At 41.3% G+C, this 16,244-nt stretch overlaps 1 protein-coding gene across 1 annotated transcript in view; it reads right to left on the bottom strand.

Moving 5' to 3' along the window:
* Positions 1 to 586: 586 nt before the first annotated feature.
* The window catches only part of udt (protein undicht), a 60,091-nt gene continuing 44,433 nt past the window's right edge, over positions 587 to 16,244 (bottom strand). The window contains exons 9-10 of the mRNA XM_070090070.1: positions 13,771 to 13,906; positions 587 to 933 (exon numbers count right to left, since the gene is read on the bottom strand). Of these exons, the coding sequence (XP_069946171.1) occupies positions 767 to 933; positions 13,771 to 13,906 (303 nt within the window). The 3' untranslated portion in view covers positions 587 to 766. The remainder of the gene's footprint in view (positions 934 to 13,770; positions 13,907 to 16,244) is intronic.

Here is a 16,244-nt window from a genome sequence, read left to right as displayed (position 1 = left end):
CTTCAGGAAAGTGAATTCTATACTAAAAGAAATAATTTTGAGGAAGGGAGGGGGAGGGGACTCCAGCATCAGAATGCTCTGCACATGTAAGATAAGTTTTTCATGAATTCTGGAAAAAAAGTAGATGAAATTTAAACTGTGCGTTTTTATTTTGCGTCCAGTAGTAACATTTTATGGAGCAAAGATGGCGGATGACGTTATTGGAACGTCAGTGTTGCATAGTCCTGGGACAGACTGTCTTACAAATTTCGAGGGTCTTGACTGATGAATTTACTTAAACAGAAATAAGAAATGAGGAATGTTATACACAATAAAATAATACATCTGGTGAACAAACATATGCCTTTCAATTCTCGAAGGATTATTGTGAAGCTGACTACTACTACTCGCCAGCTTTCCAAGCTTGTCTTGTATATTTTCATCCTAGCTCTAACACCAGTTTGGTCTATTCCTCTTAAATTATTCTGCACTTTAAAAATAAAGATTTACTGCTTATATTTATACTTAATTCTATACCTTATTTCTTATTTACATTAAATTTAAGCCCAAGTGTCACCATTTATAAACAGTTTCATTCCAGTGTAATTAAGACATTCAACAGCATCTATGCTCTGGTTAACAATGTCACACACACGCACACACACACACACACACACACACACACACACACACACACACACACATTCAACATAAGCTTTTACACGAAATCTACAGTTTTTGAATGTTATACATCATCACAGATCTCATTCATGCACATTCTTTCTTCTCAGGTCTTCAGGGAGAGCAGCCAACTGATGAAGACGGCAATGAGTGTTGTCAGGAAAGATGCACTGAAGATGTCGGTGCCAGCCGTAAACTGGAAGACATGCACACTGGCGCCTGGCTCCTTCCAGGGATTGGAACCGTCGTCAAAGTGCATAGGGCAGCGGTCGTCTGCAATATAAGTTTGCTGATTTTTATACTCTGTTATACTTCAACTAGTTGACTTGTACGGTGTTAATGAGGCATTTTCTTATATGTACTAAATAATCAATATATAAACATAGTGTAGAAATATAAAATAAGCAAATATCTGTGATTGAGTTTTTAGGCGCCAGTAGCTGAGTGAACTAATATGTCACGTAGGAAATTTTGCTGACGGCGATCTTTCTCTGTATATACTTTTGCTTGTTTGTGTGTACACTGATTATATATATATATATATATATATATATATATATATATATATATATATATATATATATATATATATATATATACACACAAGGAATTCGCAAGAGCAGGCGAAATATACACAAACACTGATCTCTGGCTGAAGGAGACTCTAACCTACGAACCTTGGAACAACGTAAGCAGTGCTTTACCAATCTACCCACACTGGACAATACCTTGGAGTCCAGCTTGCGCTAGACTTTGATCCAAGGCAGCCAGCTTTCAGGGAGAAGGCTTACAGCTTTTCATCTCATCCCCTGCATGCATCAGCCTTACTAGAGATTTGAACAATGCAAGGAATTCGCAAGAGCAGGCGAAATATACACAAACACTGATCTGCCGAATAGGTAAAACTTACGATTTTGGCTTAAATAGCAATGCTCTTCTTGCCTAATAAGGCAAGCGAAAATTTGTGAATGCAATAATTTCGCAGAAATCATTCTGAACCTAACGAAAAAAATATATATTTCGTTGTGATTGTTTATTAAATTATTATAAACTTATCTAAAATATATTAAGTCGGATAAGGCTAAATTAAATTACGCTTGTTAAAATAAGGTTTATTAAGTTTTTTAAGATTCCCTTGGTACAAAATTATTAATTTTTACATTAACAAAAATGAAAAAATATATCTTCAAGCATATAAGAGTAAAATTTTAGAAAGGGTTTAATTTTAAATGAGTTCTTGCTAATTGACCAGTTTTACCTATTCGGTACTACATATACGAGTCCACGTTTGGATGGTGGCATAGTTTTGTACGTGACGCCTAAAACCGCTAGGTAGCCTGGTTACAAGCCATGTTTCTTCCTAGCGCCGGGCATACCAGTGAGCCTCAGGCATGATCTCCAGCTATCTCATTCACTTACACCTCTTCCCAACGCTCCTGCATTCACTTCTCTTACATGCATGCATGCATATATATTATATATATATATATATATATATATATATATATATATATATATATATATATATATATATATATATATATATATGCATGCTCGCATATATGCATGCAATAAGATCACAGTAAACAGGTGATTTCAAAATATGAAAAACAACCACTGTGAAAGAAATTCCAAGCGCTTTCGTGACTACTCATATTATCAAGGAACAATGAAAGTAGAGCATCAAAGGAAGGTATATAAGGGGTCTAGCCCACACCTCACTATCAAATCCCACAACAAAGGAACATCTGACATGCCACTCATAAGAAAGGGAACACTGCAGCAGGCCCGCTGGCCCAACTAGACAGATCCTTCACACAACCCACCAACAAACTATTCTACCCAAGAAATAAGAATTTTAAAAATTATTATTTGTCCAATGCATTATTAAATTCTTCACAAAATCTATTAATTATAAATGGATCTAATTTATATAAACCAAAGGAAATATTCATATTATTGTCAAAACTGCTTTTTATGAAACAAGATTCAATTATATTCCTGTCGACCATGGACTTGCTTGATACTACTTTCTCAACTTTTTGAAAATCAATTGGATGGTTAAAATCACACACATGAATAAATAGAGCATTGGAATCTTGTCCAGTTCTAATGCTATATTTATGTTGTTTTAATCTTAGTTCGAGATTTTTACCAGTTTGACCGAAATAAACTTCATCGCAAATTTTACAAGGAATCTTATAGACACATCCTGGAGTTTACCTGGAGAGAGTTCCGGGGGTCAACGCCCCCGCGGCCCGGTCTGTGACCAGGCCTCCTGGTCACAGGGAATTCTTTATCAAAAGTTTTTTTTACTGTATCAAGATTTTTGAATACAACTTTAATATTAAAAGTCTTAAGAAGAGAAGGCATATCAACCAAGTTTTCAGGGTAAGGGAGAACCAACATATTTTTAGTTGAATAAGGCTGGTTGTCCCTTTTTGGATTGTAAAAAGTATTTCTAGCAACTTTAAAAGATTTATCAATTACATTTCTTGGGTATTTCAAATCATTACCTATTTCATAAAATATGTTGGTTCTCCCAAAAGCAGTTTTGACAATAATATGAATATTTCCTTTGGTTTATATAAATTAGATCCATTTATAATTAATAGAATTTGGGAAGAATTTAATAATACATTGGACAAATAATTTTTAAAATTCTTATTTCTTGGGAAGAATAGTTTGTTGGTGGGTTGTGTGAAGGACCTGTCTAGTTGGGCCAGCGGGCCTGCTGCAGTGTTCCCTTTCTTATGAGTGGCGTGTCAGATGTTCATTTGTTGTGGGATCTGATAGTGAGGTGTGGGTTAGACCCCTTATATACCTTAATTTGCTCTACTTTCATTCTTCCTTGATAATGTGAGTCACGAAAGCGATTGGAATTTCTCTATTCTTTCACAGTGGTTGTATTGCATATATATATATATATATATATATATATATATATATATATATATATATATATATATATATATATATATATATATATATATATATATATATATATATGTCCTGGGAGACAGTAATGGTGAAGCTGGAAGTGCTGTCCTGGGAGACAGTAATGGTGAAGCTGGAGATTTTGTCCAGGTAGTCGGGAATTATACGCAGGAAGGAATACATATAAATGACCTCATGGGGGACAGGAGCCGTAGTGGGGAAACAAGTGTAGTCAAAGATAAGATAAAACCAATATTGCAAACTAGAAATACCACAGGAAATAGCAAACAAGAGGACTCCACTAGCTATAGTGAGGATATATTACCAAAAACAACTGGTGGGAACTCCATTGTTGGTGCTAGGGAGGAGAGGAATAAGACAGGGAAACATGCACCAACAGGGAATACAGTCACAGAAACCCAAGGCAAACGGAAACCAAGCCTGTGCACATACTATGCACTTGGTATCTGCAGACATGGGAAATATGGAAAAACAGATGGGACGTGCAACTATGACCACCCTATGACAACAGGAAAATGCAAACTCCCTTCCTGTAAGCTATTTCACCCTGAAATGTGTACCTCTTCAGTACAGGAAAGACTGTGCTATAACTTAAATTGCCAGGCACACCATCTAAAGGGTACAAAAAGATACAAAACATCCAGGCCATGGGAAAACCTGGGTAGCCACAGCCACTCAAGAGGGAGAGGTTTTTAGTGCCAGGAAGGAAAAAAAACTGGCAGGAAATGGCAGAAATCGTACACCAAATCCAGTCATTCCTGGAGTGGAACCACAGTCGATGGCCTCCACTCCAAACCAACAGATACAGATACTAATGCCGGAAAAAAATCCCCCCCCCCAGTACCAACAATACCACCAGTCCGATGACATTCTTCTTTGCAAATATACAGGGTCTAAAGCCAGCAACAAACAACAAAATACCTTTCATCCGTGGACTGCTTGCAGAGGCAAAGGCAATGTGTGCGGCTTTCACTGAGACCCACATAAAGGATCACTTGGACAACGAAATATGGATCCCAGGTTACAACCTATACAGATGTGACAGAGTGAACAGGCAAAAGGGGGGAGGGGGGTTGGCCTGTACATTGCAGAGTCACTTATTTGCACAGAACTGCTAAATGCCTTAAATGATGTAGTGGAAGTTTTAGCAGTAAAGGTCGAGAACCAAAACCTAGTCATTGTGGTAGTCTACAAGCCTCCGGATGCAACATCCCAGCAATTCCAGGAACAGCTGTTAAAAATTGACCACTGTCTGGAAAATCTTCCAGCTCCTGCACCCAACATCTTGCTCCTGGGGGATTTCAACTTAAGGCACCTAAAATGGAGGAATATAGCAAATAATATTGTTGCAGTAATAACACCAGGAGGCAGCTCTGATGAAAACTCACACTCACACGAGCTTTTAAATCTCTGCACAAAATTCAATTTAAACCAGCAAATAATAGAGCCTACTAGACTGGAGAATACACTAGACCTCATCTTCACTAACAATGATGATCTGATAAGAAATGTCACCATATCAAAAACAATATACTCAGATCACAACATAATTGAGGTTCAGACATGTATGCGTGGAGCCCCAGACCGACATAATGAGACTAGTCACGAGGGAGCATTCACCAAATTCAACTTCAATAACAAAAACATAAAGTGGGACCAAGTAAACCAAGTCCTAACCGATATAAGCTGGGAAGATATACTAAGCAACACAGACCCCAACTTATGCCTAGAACAGATTAACTTGGTGGCACTCGATGTATGCACAAGGCTTATTCCTCTAAGAAAAAGGAGGAGTAGATGTAAAATAGAAAGAGACAGGCGCTCCCTTTACAGGCGACGGAAAAGAATAACAGAGCAGCTAAAAGAGGTCAATATATCTGAAATGCGCAGGGAGACACTGGTCAGAGAAATAGCAAGCATCGAACTCAAGCTAAAGGAATCTTATAGGAGTCAGGAATCGCGGGAAGAACTAAAAGCCATAAATGAAATCGAAAGAAACCCAAAGTATTTCTTCTCCTATGTCAAATCAAAGTCGAGAACAACGTCCAGTATTGGGCCCCTACCTAAACAAGATGGGTCCTACACAGATGACAGCAAGGAAATGAGTGAGCTACTCAAGTCCCAGTATGACTCAGTTTTTAGCAAGCCGCTAACCAGACAGAGTCGAAGATCAAAATTATTTTTTTATGAGAGAGCCACAAAATTTGGTTAACACAAGCCTATCCGATGTTATCCTGACGCCAAATGACTTCGAACAGGCGATAAATGACATGCCCATGCACTCTGCCCCAGGGTCAGACTCATGGAACTCCGTGTTCATCAAGAACTGCAAGAAGCCCCTATCACGAGCCTTTTCCATCCTATGGAGAGGGAGCATGGACACGGGGGTCGTCCCACAGTTACTAAAAACAACAGACATAGCCCCACTCCACAAAGGGGGCAGTAAAGCAACAGCAAAGAACTACAGACCGATAGCACTAACATCCCATATCATAAAAATCTTTGAAAGGGTCCTAAGAAGCAAGATCACCACCCATCTAGAAACCCATCAGTTACACAACCCAGGGCAACATGGGTTTAGAACAGGTCGCTCCTGTCTGTCTCAACTATTGGATCACTACGACAAGGTCCTAAATGCACTAGAAGATAAAAAGAATGCAGATGTAATATATACAGACTTTGCAAAAGCCTTCGACAAGTGTGACCATGGCGTAATAGCGCACAAAATGCGTGCTAAAGGAATAACAGGAAAAGTCGGTCGATGGATCTATAATTTCCTCACTAACAGAACACAGAGAGTAGTCGTCAACAGAGTAAAGTCCGAGGCAGCTACGGTGAAAAGCTCTGTTCCACAAGGCACAGTACTCGCTCCCATCTTGTTCCTCATCCTCATATCCGAAATAGACAAGGATGTCAGCCACAGCACCGTGTCTTCCTTTGCAGATGACACCCGAATCTGCATGACAGTGTCTTCCATTGCAGACACTGCAAGGCTCCAGGCGGACATCAACCGAATCTTTCAGTGGGCTGCAGAAAACAATATGAAGTTCAACGATGAGAAATTTCAATTACTCAGATATGGTAAACACGAGGAAATTAAATCTTCATCAGAGTACAAAACAAATTCTGGCCACAAAATAGAGCGAAACACCAACGTCAAAGACCTGGGAGTGATCATGTCGGAGGATCTCACCTTCAAGGACCATAACATTGTATCAATCGCATCTGCTAGAAAAATGACAGGATGGATAATGAGAACCTTCAAAACTAGGGAGGCCAAGCCCATGATGACACTCTTCAGGTCACTTGTTCTATCTAGGCTGGAATATTGCTGCACACAAACAGCACCTTTCAAGGCAGGTGAAATTGCTGACCTAGAAAATGTACAGAGAACCTTCATGGCGCGCATAACGGAGATAAAACACCTCAATTACTGGGAGCGCTTGAGGTTCCTAAAACTGTATTCCCTGGAACGCAGGCGGGAGAGATACATGATTATATACACCTGGAAAATCCTAGAGGGACTAGTACCGAACTTGCACACGAAAATCACTCACTACGAAAGCAAAAGACTTGGCAGACGATGCAACATCCCCCCAATGAAAAGCAGGGGTGTCACTAGCACGTTAAGAGACCATACAATAAGTGTCAGGGGCCCGAGACTGGTAAGGGGGATTACCAACAGACCCCTGGCAGTCTTCAAGCTGGCACTGGACAAGCACCTAAAGTCGGTTCCTGACCAGCCGGGCTGTGGCTCGTACGTTGGTTTGCGTGCAGCCAGCAGCAACAGCCTGGTTGATCAGGCTCTGATCCACCAGGAGGCCTGGTCACAGACCGGGCCGCGGGGGCGTTTAACCCCGGAACTCTCTCCAGGTAAACTCCAGGTAATAATATATATATATATATATATATATATATATATATATATATATATATATATATATATATATATATATATATATATATATATATATATATATATATATATATATATATTAACAAGCTGGCCGCCTCCCACCGAGGCAGGGTGACCCAAAAAGAAAGAAAATCCCCAAAAAGAAAATGCTTTCATCATTCAACACTTTCGCCTCACTCACACATAATCACTGTTTTTGCAGAGGTGCTCAGAATACAGTTTAGAAGCATATACGTATAAAGATACACAACATATCCCTCCAAACCGCTAATATCCCGAACCCCTCCTTTAGAGTGCAGGCATTGTACTTCCCATTTCCAGGATTCAAGTCCGGCTATATAAAAATAACCGGTTTCCCTGAAACCTTTCACTAAATATTACCCTGTTCACACTCCAACAGATCGTCAGGTCCCAAATACCATTCGTCTCCATTCACTCCTATCGAACACCCTCATGCACGCCTGCTGAAGTCCAAGCCCCTCCCCCGCAAAACCTCCCTTACCCCTTCTTTACAACCTTTTCGAGGATGACCCCTACCCCGCCTTCCTTCCCCTACAGATTTATACACTCTCCATGTCATTCTACTTTGATCCATTCTCTCTAAATGACCAAACCACCTCAACAACCCCTCTTCAGCCCTCTGACTACTAATTTTATTAACTCCACACCTTCTCCTAATTTCCACACTCCTAGTTTTCTGCATAATATTTACCCCACACATTGCCCTTAGACAGGACATCTCCACTGCCTCCAACCGCCTCCTCGCTGCTGCATTCACAACCCAAGCTTCACACCCATATAAGAGTGTTGGTACTACTATACTTTCATACATTCCCTTCGTTGCCTTCACTCATAAATTCTATGATTACCTCTTCCTTCATAAATCCATCCACCGACACGTCAACTCCCAAGTATCTAAAAGCATTCACTTCTTCCATACTCCTCCTCCCCAATTTGATATCTAATTTTTCTTTATCTAAATCATTTGATACCCTCATCACCTTACTCTTTTCTATGATCACTTTCAACTATCTACCTTTACACACACTCCCAAACTCATCCACTAACCTTTGCAATTTTTCTTTAGAATATCTCATAAGCACAGTATCATCAGCAAAAAGCAACTGTGTCAATTCCCATTTTGTATTTGATTCCCCATAATTTAATCCCACCCCTCTCCCGAACACCCTAGCATTTATTTCTTTTACAACCCCATCTATAAATATATTAAACAACCATGGTGACATTACACATCCCTGTCTTTTAACGGGAAGTAGTCTCCCTCTCTTCTACACACCCTAACCTGAGCCTCACTATCCTCATAAAAACTCTTTACAGCATTTAGTAACTTACCTCCTATTCCATATACTTGCAACATCTGCCACATTGCTCCCCTATCCACTCTATCATATGCCTTTTCTAAATCCATATATACAATAAAAACTTCCCTACCTTTATCTAAATACTGTTCACATATATGCTTCAATGTAAACACTTGATCTACACATCCCCTACCCACTCTGAAACCTCCCTGCTCATCTGCAATCCTACATTCTGTCTTACCTCTAATTCTTTCAATTATAACCCTACCGTACACTTTTCCTGGTATACTCAGTAAATTTATTCCTCTATAATTTTTACAATCTATTTTGTCCCCCTTCCCTTTATATAAAGGGACTATGCATGCTCTCTGCCAATCCCTAGGTACCTTCCTCTCTTTCATACATTTATTAAACAAAAATACCAACCACTCCAACACTATATTCCTTCCCCCCTGCTTTTAGCATTTCTGTCATGATCTCGTCAGTTCCAGCTGCTTTACCCTCTTTCATTCTACGTAATGCCTCACGTACCTCCCCCACACTCACATCCTGTTCTTCTTCACTCCTACAAGATGGTATACCTCCCTGGCCAGTGCACGAAATTACAGCTTCCCTTTCTTCGTCCTCAAAATACTCTCGCCATCTACCCAAAACCTCCCTCTCCCCATCTACTAACTCACCTACTCTGTTTTTAACTGACAAATCCATTCGTTCTCTAGGCTTTCTTAACTTGTTTAACTCTATCGTCTGCCCTCCTTTTGCACTCTCTCTCTCTCTCTCTCTCTCTCTATATATATATATATATATATATATATATATATATATATATATATATATATATATATATATATATATATATATATATATATATATATCACACTGGCCGATTCCCACCAAGGCAGGGTGGCCCGAAAAAGAAAAACTTTCACCATCATTCACTCCATCATTGTCTTGCCAGAAGGGTGCTTTACACTACAGTTTTTAAACTGCAACATTAACACCCCTCCTTCAGAGTGCAGGCACTGTACTTCCCATCTCCAGGACTCAAGTCCGGCCTGCCGGTTTCCCTGAACCCGTATATATATATATATATATATATATATATATATATATATATATATATATAGAGAGAGAGAGAGAGAGAGAGAGAGTGCAAAAGGAGGGCAGACGATAGAGTTAAACAAGTTAAGAAAGCCTAGAGAACGAATGGATTTGTCAGTTAAAAACAGAGTAGGTGAGTTAGTAGATGGGGAGAGGGAGGTTTTGGGTATGTATATATATATATATATATATATATATATATATATATATATATATATATATATATATATATATATATATATATACGCATCAAACACACTGCGACTAGTGGAGGATTCGAACCCATGTCGTTTTGGCCCGCCTCATGGTGACGCTCCAACCTACTGGACCATGCAATCCTACAAGAATCAAGCACCCAGAAGTTGGATCCTTGATCCGAGGACATACGATGGTGTGGAGCATCGTGTGTGATTTCCGTTCACCATGAGGCGGGCCAAAACGGCATCGGTTCGAATCCTTGGCTAGTCGCAATGTTATTGATTCAATACCACTTGTTCATGGTTACAATATAAAATACTGCTCGTGGAGGCTAGTACACCAAACATGGAGTAGAATGAAATTAGCTCAGAGGCACCCTCACCACTGCATGTTCTCGGATCAAGATAAAACACCTAGCTCTGCTGGATGCTTGATTCTCGTAGGATCGCGTGGTCCAGTGGGTTAGAGCATGTGTGATTTTCATTCACCATAAGGTGGGCCAAAATAACATGGGTTTGAATCTTCATCTAGTCGCAGTGTTATTGATTCAATACCACTCATTCGTGGTTACAATAAATAAATAAATAAGCTGGTCAATTAGTAAAAACTAGTTTAAAATTAAGTCATCTCTAAAATTTTCTCGTATATGTTTAGATATATTTTTTTCATTTATGCTAATGTATAAATTAATAATTTTGTACCGAAAGAACTTTAGGGATGGTGGTGGGGGACGGAGGTAAAGGGGGAGAGAGGGATAGGTCATACGCATGACCATGACAGCATGACCATGCTGTCAAGATCTACATGAAAAAATTAAAGGAGAAAATGGTCATGTACAAACAAGAACCAGAGACACAGAGGAAAAGGCAATGGGAGGAAGAGAGGAAGAAGTCAGTGTTTATTCGTGGGCTTCAGGAGAGCGAGGGAAGGACACACAATGAAAGACGGCAGGAAGAAAGACAGGAGATTGAAAATATCATCAAAGATTGTAAATTTTCAGAGAATAGGGGATACTTGAAGGGGAGAAAACGGCCGGTCAAGCTGATTTTCAGGACAGTGCGAAACAGGATCCTGCAAGAGAAACCATGGTTGAAGGAATCGTCAGCATACAAGAGGGTGTTTCTAGATTGAGACAGAATGAAAATAGAACGACAGCAGCTGAGGGAGAGGGCACAAAAGTGAAAGGAGCTAGGAAGAGAGACAATGACAGAATCAGCAGAGGACAACCAGAGCAGCGCAAAGCAACAAGAGCAAGCACACAAAGAATCATCCCCAGAAACCCACAACCAAACACGCTATCCCAACACAGACGAAAATCCTCACTTACAGCCCCCACCCCACACTACGCTGTAGAATCCCACAGCTCACTGCGAGGTCCCCCACCTTCACAGACCCCCCAAAAAACAGTGTTGGAGAGAAAACTAAAGGTATGGTACATCAACGCTTATGGAATAACGAATAAGTGGGAGGAGTGGCACGAAAGAGCCAAAGAGGCATCACCAGACATCACAGCCCTCACAGAAACCATGCTCACAGGGATGATAACAGATGCCATCTTTCCAATGGGATATCAGTTCCTGGGAAAAGACAGAGGGAACAAAGGGGGTGGAGAAGTGGCACTGTTGATCAAAAACCATTGGGATTTTGATGAGCTGGAGAGAGGAAACTGAGGAGAAACAAGAGATTACATAATAGAAACACTTCAGTCTGGAGGTCCCAAGGTGGTAATTGCAGTGATGTATAACCCACCACAGATCAGCAGGAGGCCAAGGCAAGTGTATGATGAGAGTAATAGTGATGGTTAACACACTGGCCGAAGTGGCCAGAAGGACTCATGCGAGCAGGGCAAAGCTACTGATCATGGGTGACCTCAACCACAAAAAAATTGATTGGGAGAACTTGGAGCCACATGGAGGCAAAGAAATGTGGAGGGCTAAGATGATGGAGGTGTTACTGGAAAACCTCATGTACCAACACATAAGGGACACTACCAGAGAGAGAGGAGAGGATGAACCAGTGAGACTGGACCTAGTATTCACCTTGAGTAGCGCAGATATTGAGGACATCACATATGAAAGACCCCTTGGGGCCAGTGATCATGTGGTTCTGAGCTTTGAATACACAGTTGAGTTACAAGTGGAGGGAAAAGCAGGAAGGGCTGGATGAGTGAAGCCGACCTATAAGAAAGGGGACTATGCAGGCATGAAGAACTTCCTGCACAGGGTTCAATGGGACCGAGAACTGGCAGGGAAGTCAGTAAACAAGATGATGGAATATGTGACGACAATATGCAAGAAAGCTGAAGAAAGGTTTGTATCCATGGGTAACAGGAATAATGAAAAGGCTAGGATGAGCCTGTGGTTCACCCAAAGGTGCAGGGAGGCCAAAACTAAGTGTATTATGGAATGAAAGAAGTACAGAAGGCAAAGGACCCAGGAGAATAAGGAGAGCAGTCATAGAGCCAGAAATGAATATGCACAGGTAAGAAGGGAGGCCCAAGACAATACGAGGACACAGTAGCGAAAGCCAAATCTTACCCAAAGCTGTTGTACAGCCATATTAGGAGGAACACAACAGCCAAGGACCAGGCAATCAGGCTGAGGAAGGTAGGCGGGGAGGTCACACAAAAAATGACTGCGAAGTATATGAGGAGCTCAACATGAGATTCAAAGAATTATTCACAAAGGAGACAGAAGAGCCTCCAAAAAGGCGGAGAGGTGAGGTACACCATCAAGTGTTGGACGCAATACATACAATCGAGGAAGAAGTCAAGAGGCTGCTAAGCGAGCTAGATACCTCAAAGGCGATGGGGCAGGATAGCATCTCTCCATGGGTCCTGAGAGAGGGAGCAGAGGCATTTTGTGTACCACTAACAACTATCTTCAACACATCTATCGAAACAGGGCGACTACCTGAAGTATGGAAGACAGTGCAAAGGTTTGCGACAAAACTAGTCCTGGAGCTAAGGGGTATGTCCTAGGAAGAGAGGTTATGGGAAATCGACTTGACTTGACACTGGAAGACAGGAGAGATGGGGGGTAGGATATGGTAACGACATATAAAATACTGAGAGGAATCGACAAGGTGGACAGTAACAGGATATTCCCGAGATGGGACACAGCAACAAGAGAAGCTGGAAGTTGAAGATTCAGATAAATCAGAAGAATATTAGGAAGTATTTCTTCAGTCACAGAGTTGTCAGGAAGTGGAATATTCTGGGAAATGTAGTGGAGACAGGATCCATATATAGCTTTAAGACGAGGTACGATAAAGCTCATGGAGCTGGAAGAGTGACCGAGTAGCAGCCAGTGAAGAGGCGGGGCCAGAAGCTGTGAATCGACCCCTGCAACCACAACTAGGCGAGTACAACTAGGCGAGTGCATACACATACACACACATGCAACCACAAATGGGCGAGTACACACTGAACAACATTTGAATGAAAGATATAGAGGGGCACTAAAGAAAGTCATACACCCAGATGAATCTACGTTACAAGTATAGTGGTAATGCAGTAGAAAAGTGGAAGGAACTAGTTAAGTAACAATCACATCTAAGAACTACATCTAAGTCTTGAATTAGTAAGTTATCCCTCAAAATTTGGTAGTTACTTACGTTCTCTCTCGTACTCGACCATGTCGATGGTAACTGCTGCACCATGTCCAGTTCCTTGAACCGTCTGTTGCAGGTTGCAAGCGGGGCCTACACTCTCTGACATCAAAATCTTGTTTAGGTCAGCCCTCTGATACACCTGCAACAAGGAAAAATAAAACCTGTATTGGAAAAGTTAAACTATATGTGAGCGTATGTGTTTGTATGTATTCAACCTATTTGTATTTACCCCTATGTGTTTGCAGTGCAGCCTCTCTCCAGAATGCTGTCAACTGTATATCCCACTGGGCTACTACTCATAGGTTTAAATTTTCTTGTGCTTAAACACACCATGTTACTTTTACCAGACGTTCTGGCGTCCCTGATACTCCACTGTACCTGTATGGCTCGTGTATCCCTGAACGTGATACGGTCAGATTTCTCGGACTTCTGTTTGATCGCCGGTTGTCCTGAAAACCTCACATTACCTAACCATACCACGGACGGGGATAGAACCTGCGATCAAAGAGTCTTAAAACTCCAGACCGTCGCGTTAGCCACTGGGCCAGCTAGCCACAATAAGATTCGTCCAACTGTAGACAGCCTGTACTGTCTGCACAGACAGCCCATGCTGTCTGCCAGCTTAGTTCATATTTTGCGCCACTCAGATGCTGCCCTCTGTAGCCAGGCCTCTCGGTAGGCACGCCAGCCTGTCTGCCCTTGCCTCACTCTCACTCACACAGCGGCCTAGCAGGAAGACAGAAGGCCTACTCCTAGCTCCCTCTTGTGGGATGGCCCGGCCCAGGCCTGGGCACAACACACAAGCCTGTTTAACCACCACGACTTAACAATAAAGTAAGAAGCCTCCGAAGACGTATCATTTACTCCCCGCTACCATACTACCAAACAAACTCGTTATACAACTAGGTATATTTCTACACCATAGGAAGGTTAGCATAGGCACCACTGTGACCACAAATGCAAGTTTTTACAGACGAATCTCCACCTAGTGTGGCCCTGACGAATTCTAGCCGTCATGTTGATGGCTTTGAGGGGACTTAAGAACATAAGAACGAAGGAACACTGCAGAAGGCCTACTGGCCCATGTGAGGCAGGTCCAAGTCTCCTACCGGCTTAAGCCAATGCACCCAACCTAGTCAGGTCAGGTCACATTGACTTAAGGGAGGAACACGGCAACCGACCTGGTACCACAAGCTATCAGGTCCAACTCACACCCACCCACATCCACTCATGTATTTATCCAACCTATTTTTAAAGCTACACAACGTTCTGGCCTCTATAACTGTACTCGGGAGTTTGTTCCACTCATCCACAACTCTATTACCAAACCAGTACTTTCCTATATCCTTCCTGAATCTGAATTTTTCCAACTTAAAAACATTGCTGCGAGTCCTATCTAGGCTAGATATTTTCAGCACACTATTTACATCCCCTTTATTTATTCCTGTCTTCCATTTATACACCTCAATCATATCCCCCCTAATTCTACGTCTTTCTAGAGAGTGCAGATTCAGGGCCCTTAGTCTATCCTCATAGGGAAGGTTTCTGATACATGGGATCAACTCTGTCATCCTCCTTTGTACATTTTCCAGAGAATTTATATCCATTCTGTAATACAGTGACCAAAACTGTGCAGCATAATCTAAATGAGGCCTAACCAAGGATGTATAGAGTTGAAGAACAACCTGAGGACTCCTATTATGTATGCTTCTTGATATGAAGCCAAGGATTCTATTAGCTTTATTGCGAACACTTATGCACTGTTGTCTTGGTTTCAGATTACTGCTAACCAGAACTCCTAAATCTTTTTCGCAATCCGTAATATTAAGATCTACATTATTTAGTTTATATGTGGCATGGTTATTGTCCTGTCCAACATTTAGAACTTTGCATTTGTCTATATTAAACTGCATCTGCCACTTCTCCGACCACTGCATCAGTCTATTCAAATCTTCCTGGAGTGCTCGAATGTCCTCGTCAGAATGAATTCGACGGCCTATTTTGGTGTCATCAGCAAACTTGCCGATGTCGCTCTTTATGCCCTCATCTATGTCGTTTATGTAGATTGTGAACACCAGGGGGCCCAACACCGACCCCTGTGGAACACCGCTCGTGACGCTTCCCTACTTTGATTTCTCCCCATTTATGCAAACTCTCTGCTGCCTATTTGTCAACCATGCCTCTATCCAGGAAAAAATTTCTCCTCCTATTCCATGTGCTTTAATTTTCCTCAATAGTCTCTGATGTGGGACCCTGTCAAAAGCCTTACTGAAGTCCATATACACAATATCATATTCATTACCATGATCTACCTCCTCAAATACCTTAGTGAAAAGAGTTCGTCACGGCCACGCTAGCTGGAGATTCGTCTTTAAAAACTTGCATTTGTGGTCACAATGGTGCCTATGCTAACCTTCCTATGGTGTAGAAATATACCTAGTTGGATGAATCTTACTGTGACTAGCTGGTCCAGTGGC

Source organism: Cherax quadricarinatus, chromosome 30, assembly GCF_038502225.1.
Source record: "Cherax quadricarinatus isolate ZL_2023a chromosome 30, ASM3850222v1, whole genome shotgun sequence".
Lineage (NCBI taxonomy): Eukaryota > Metazoa > Arthropoda > Malacostraca > Decapoda > Parastacidae > Cherax > Cherax quadricarinatus.
This window is presented reverse-complemented; position numbering and strand designations above follow the sequence as displayed.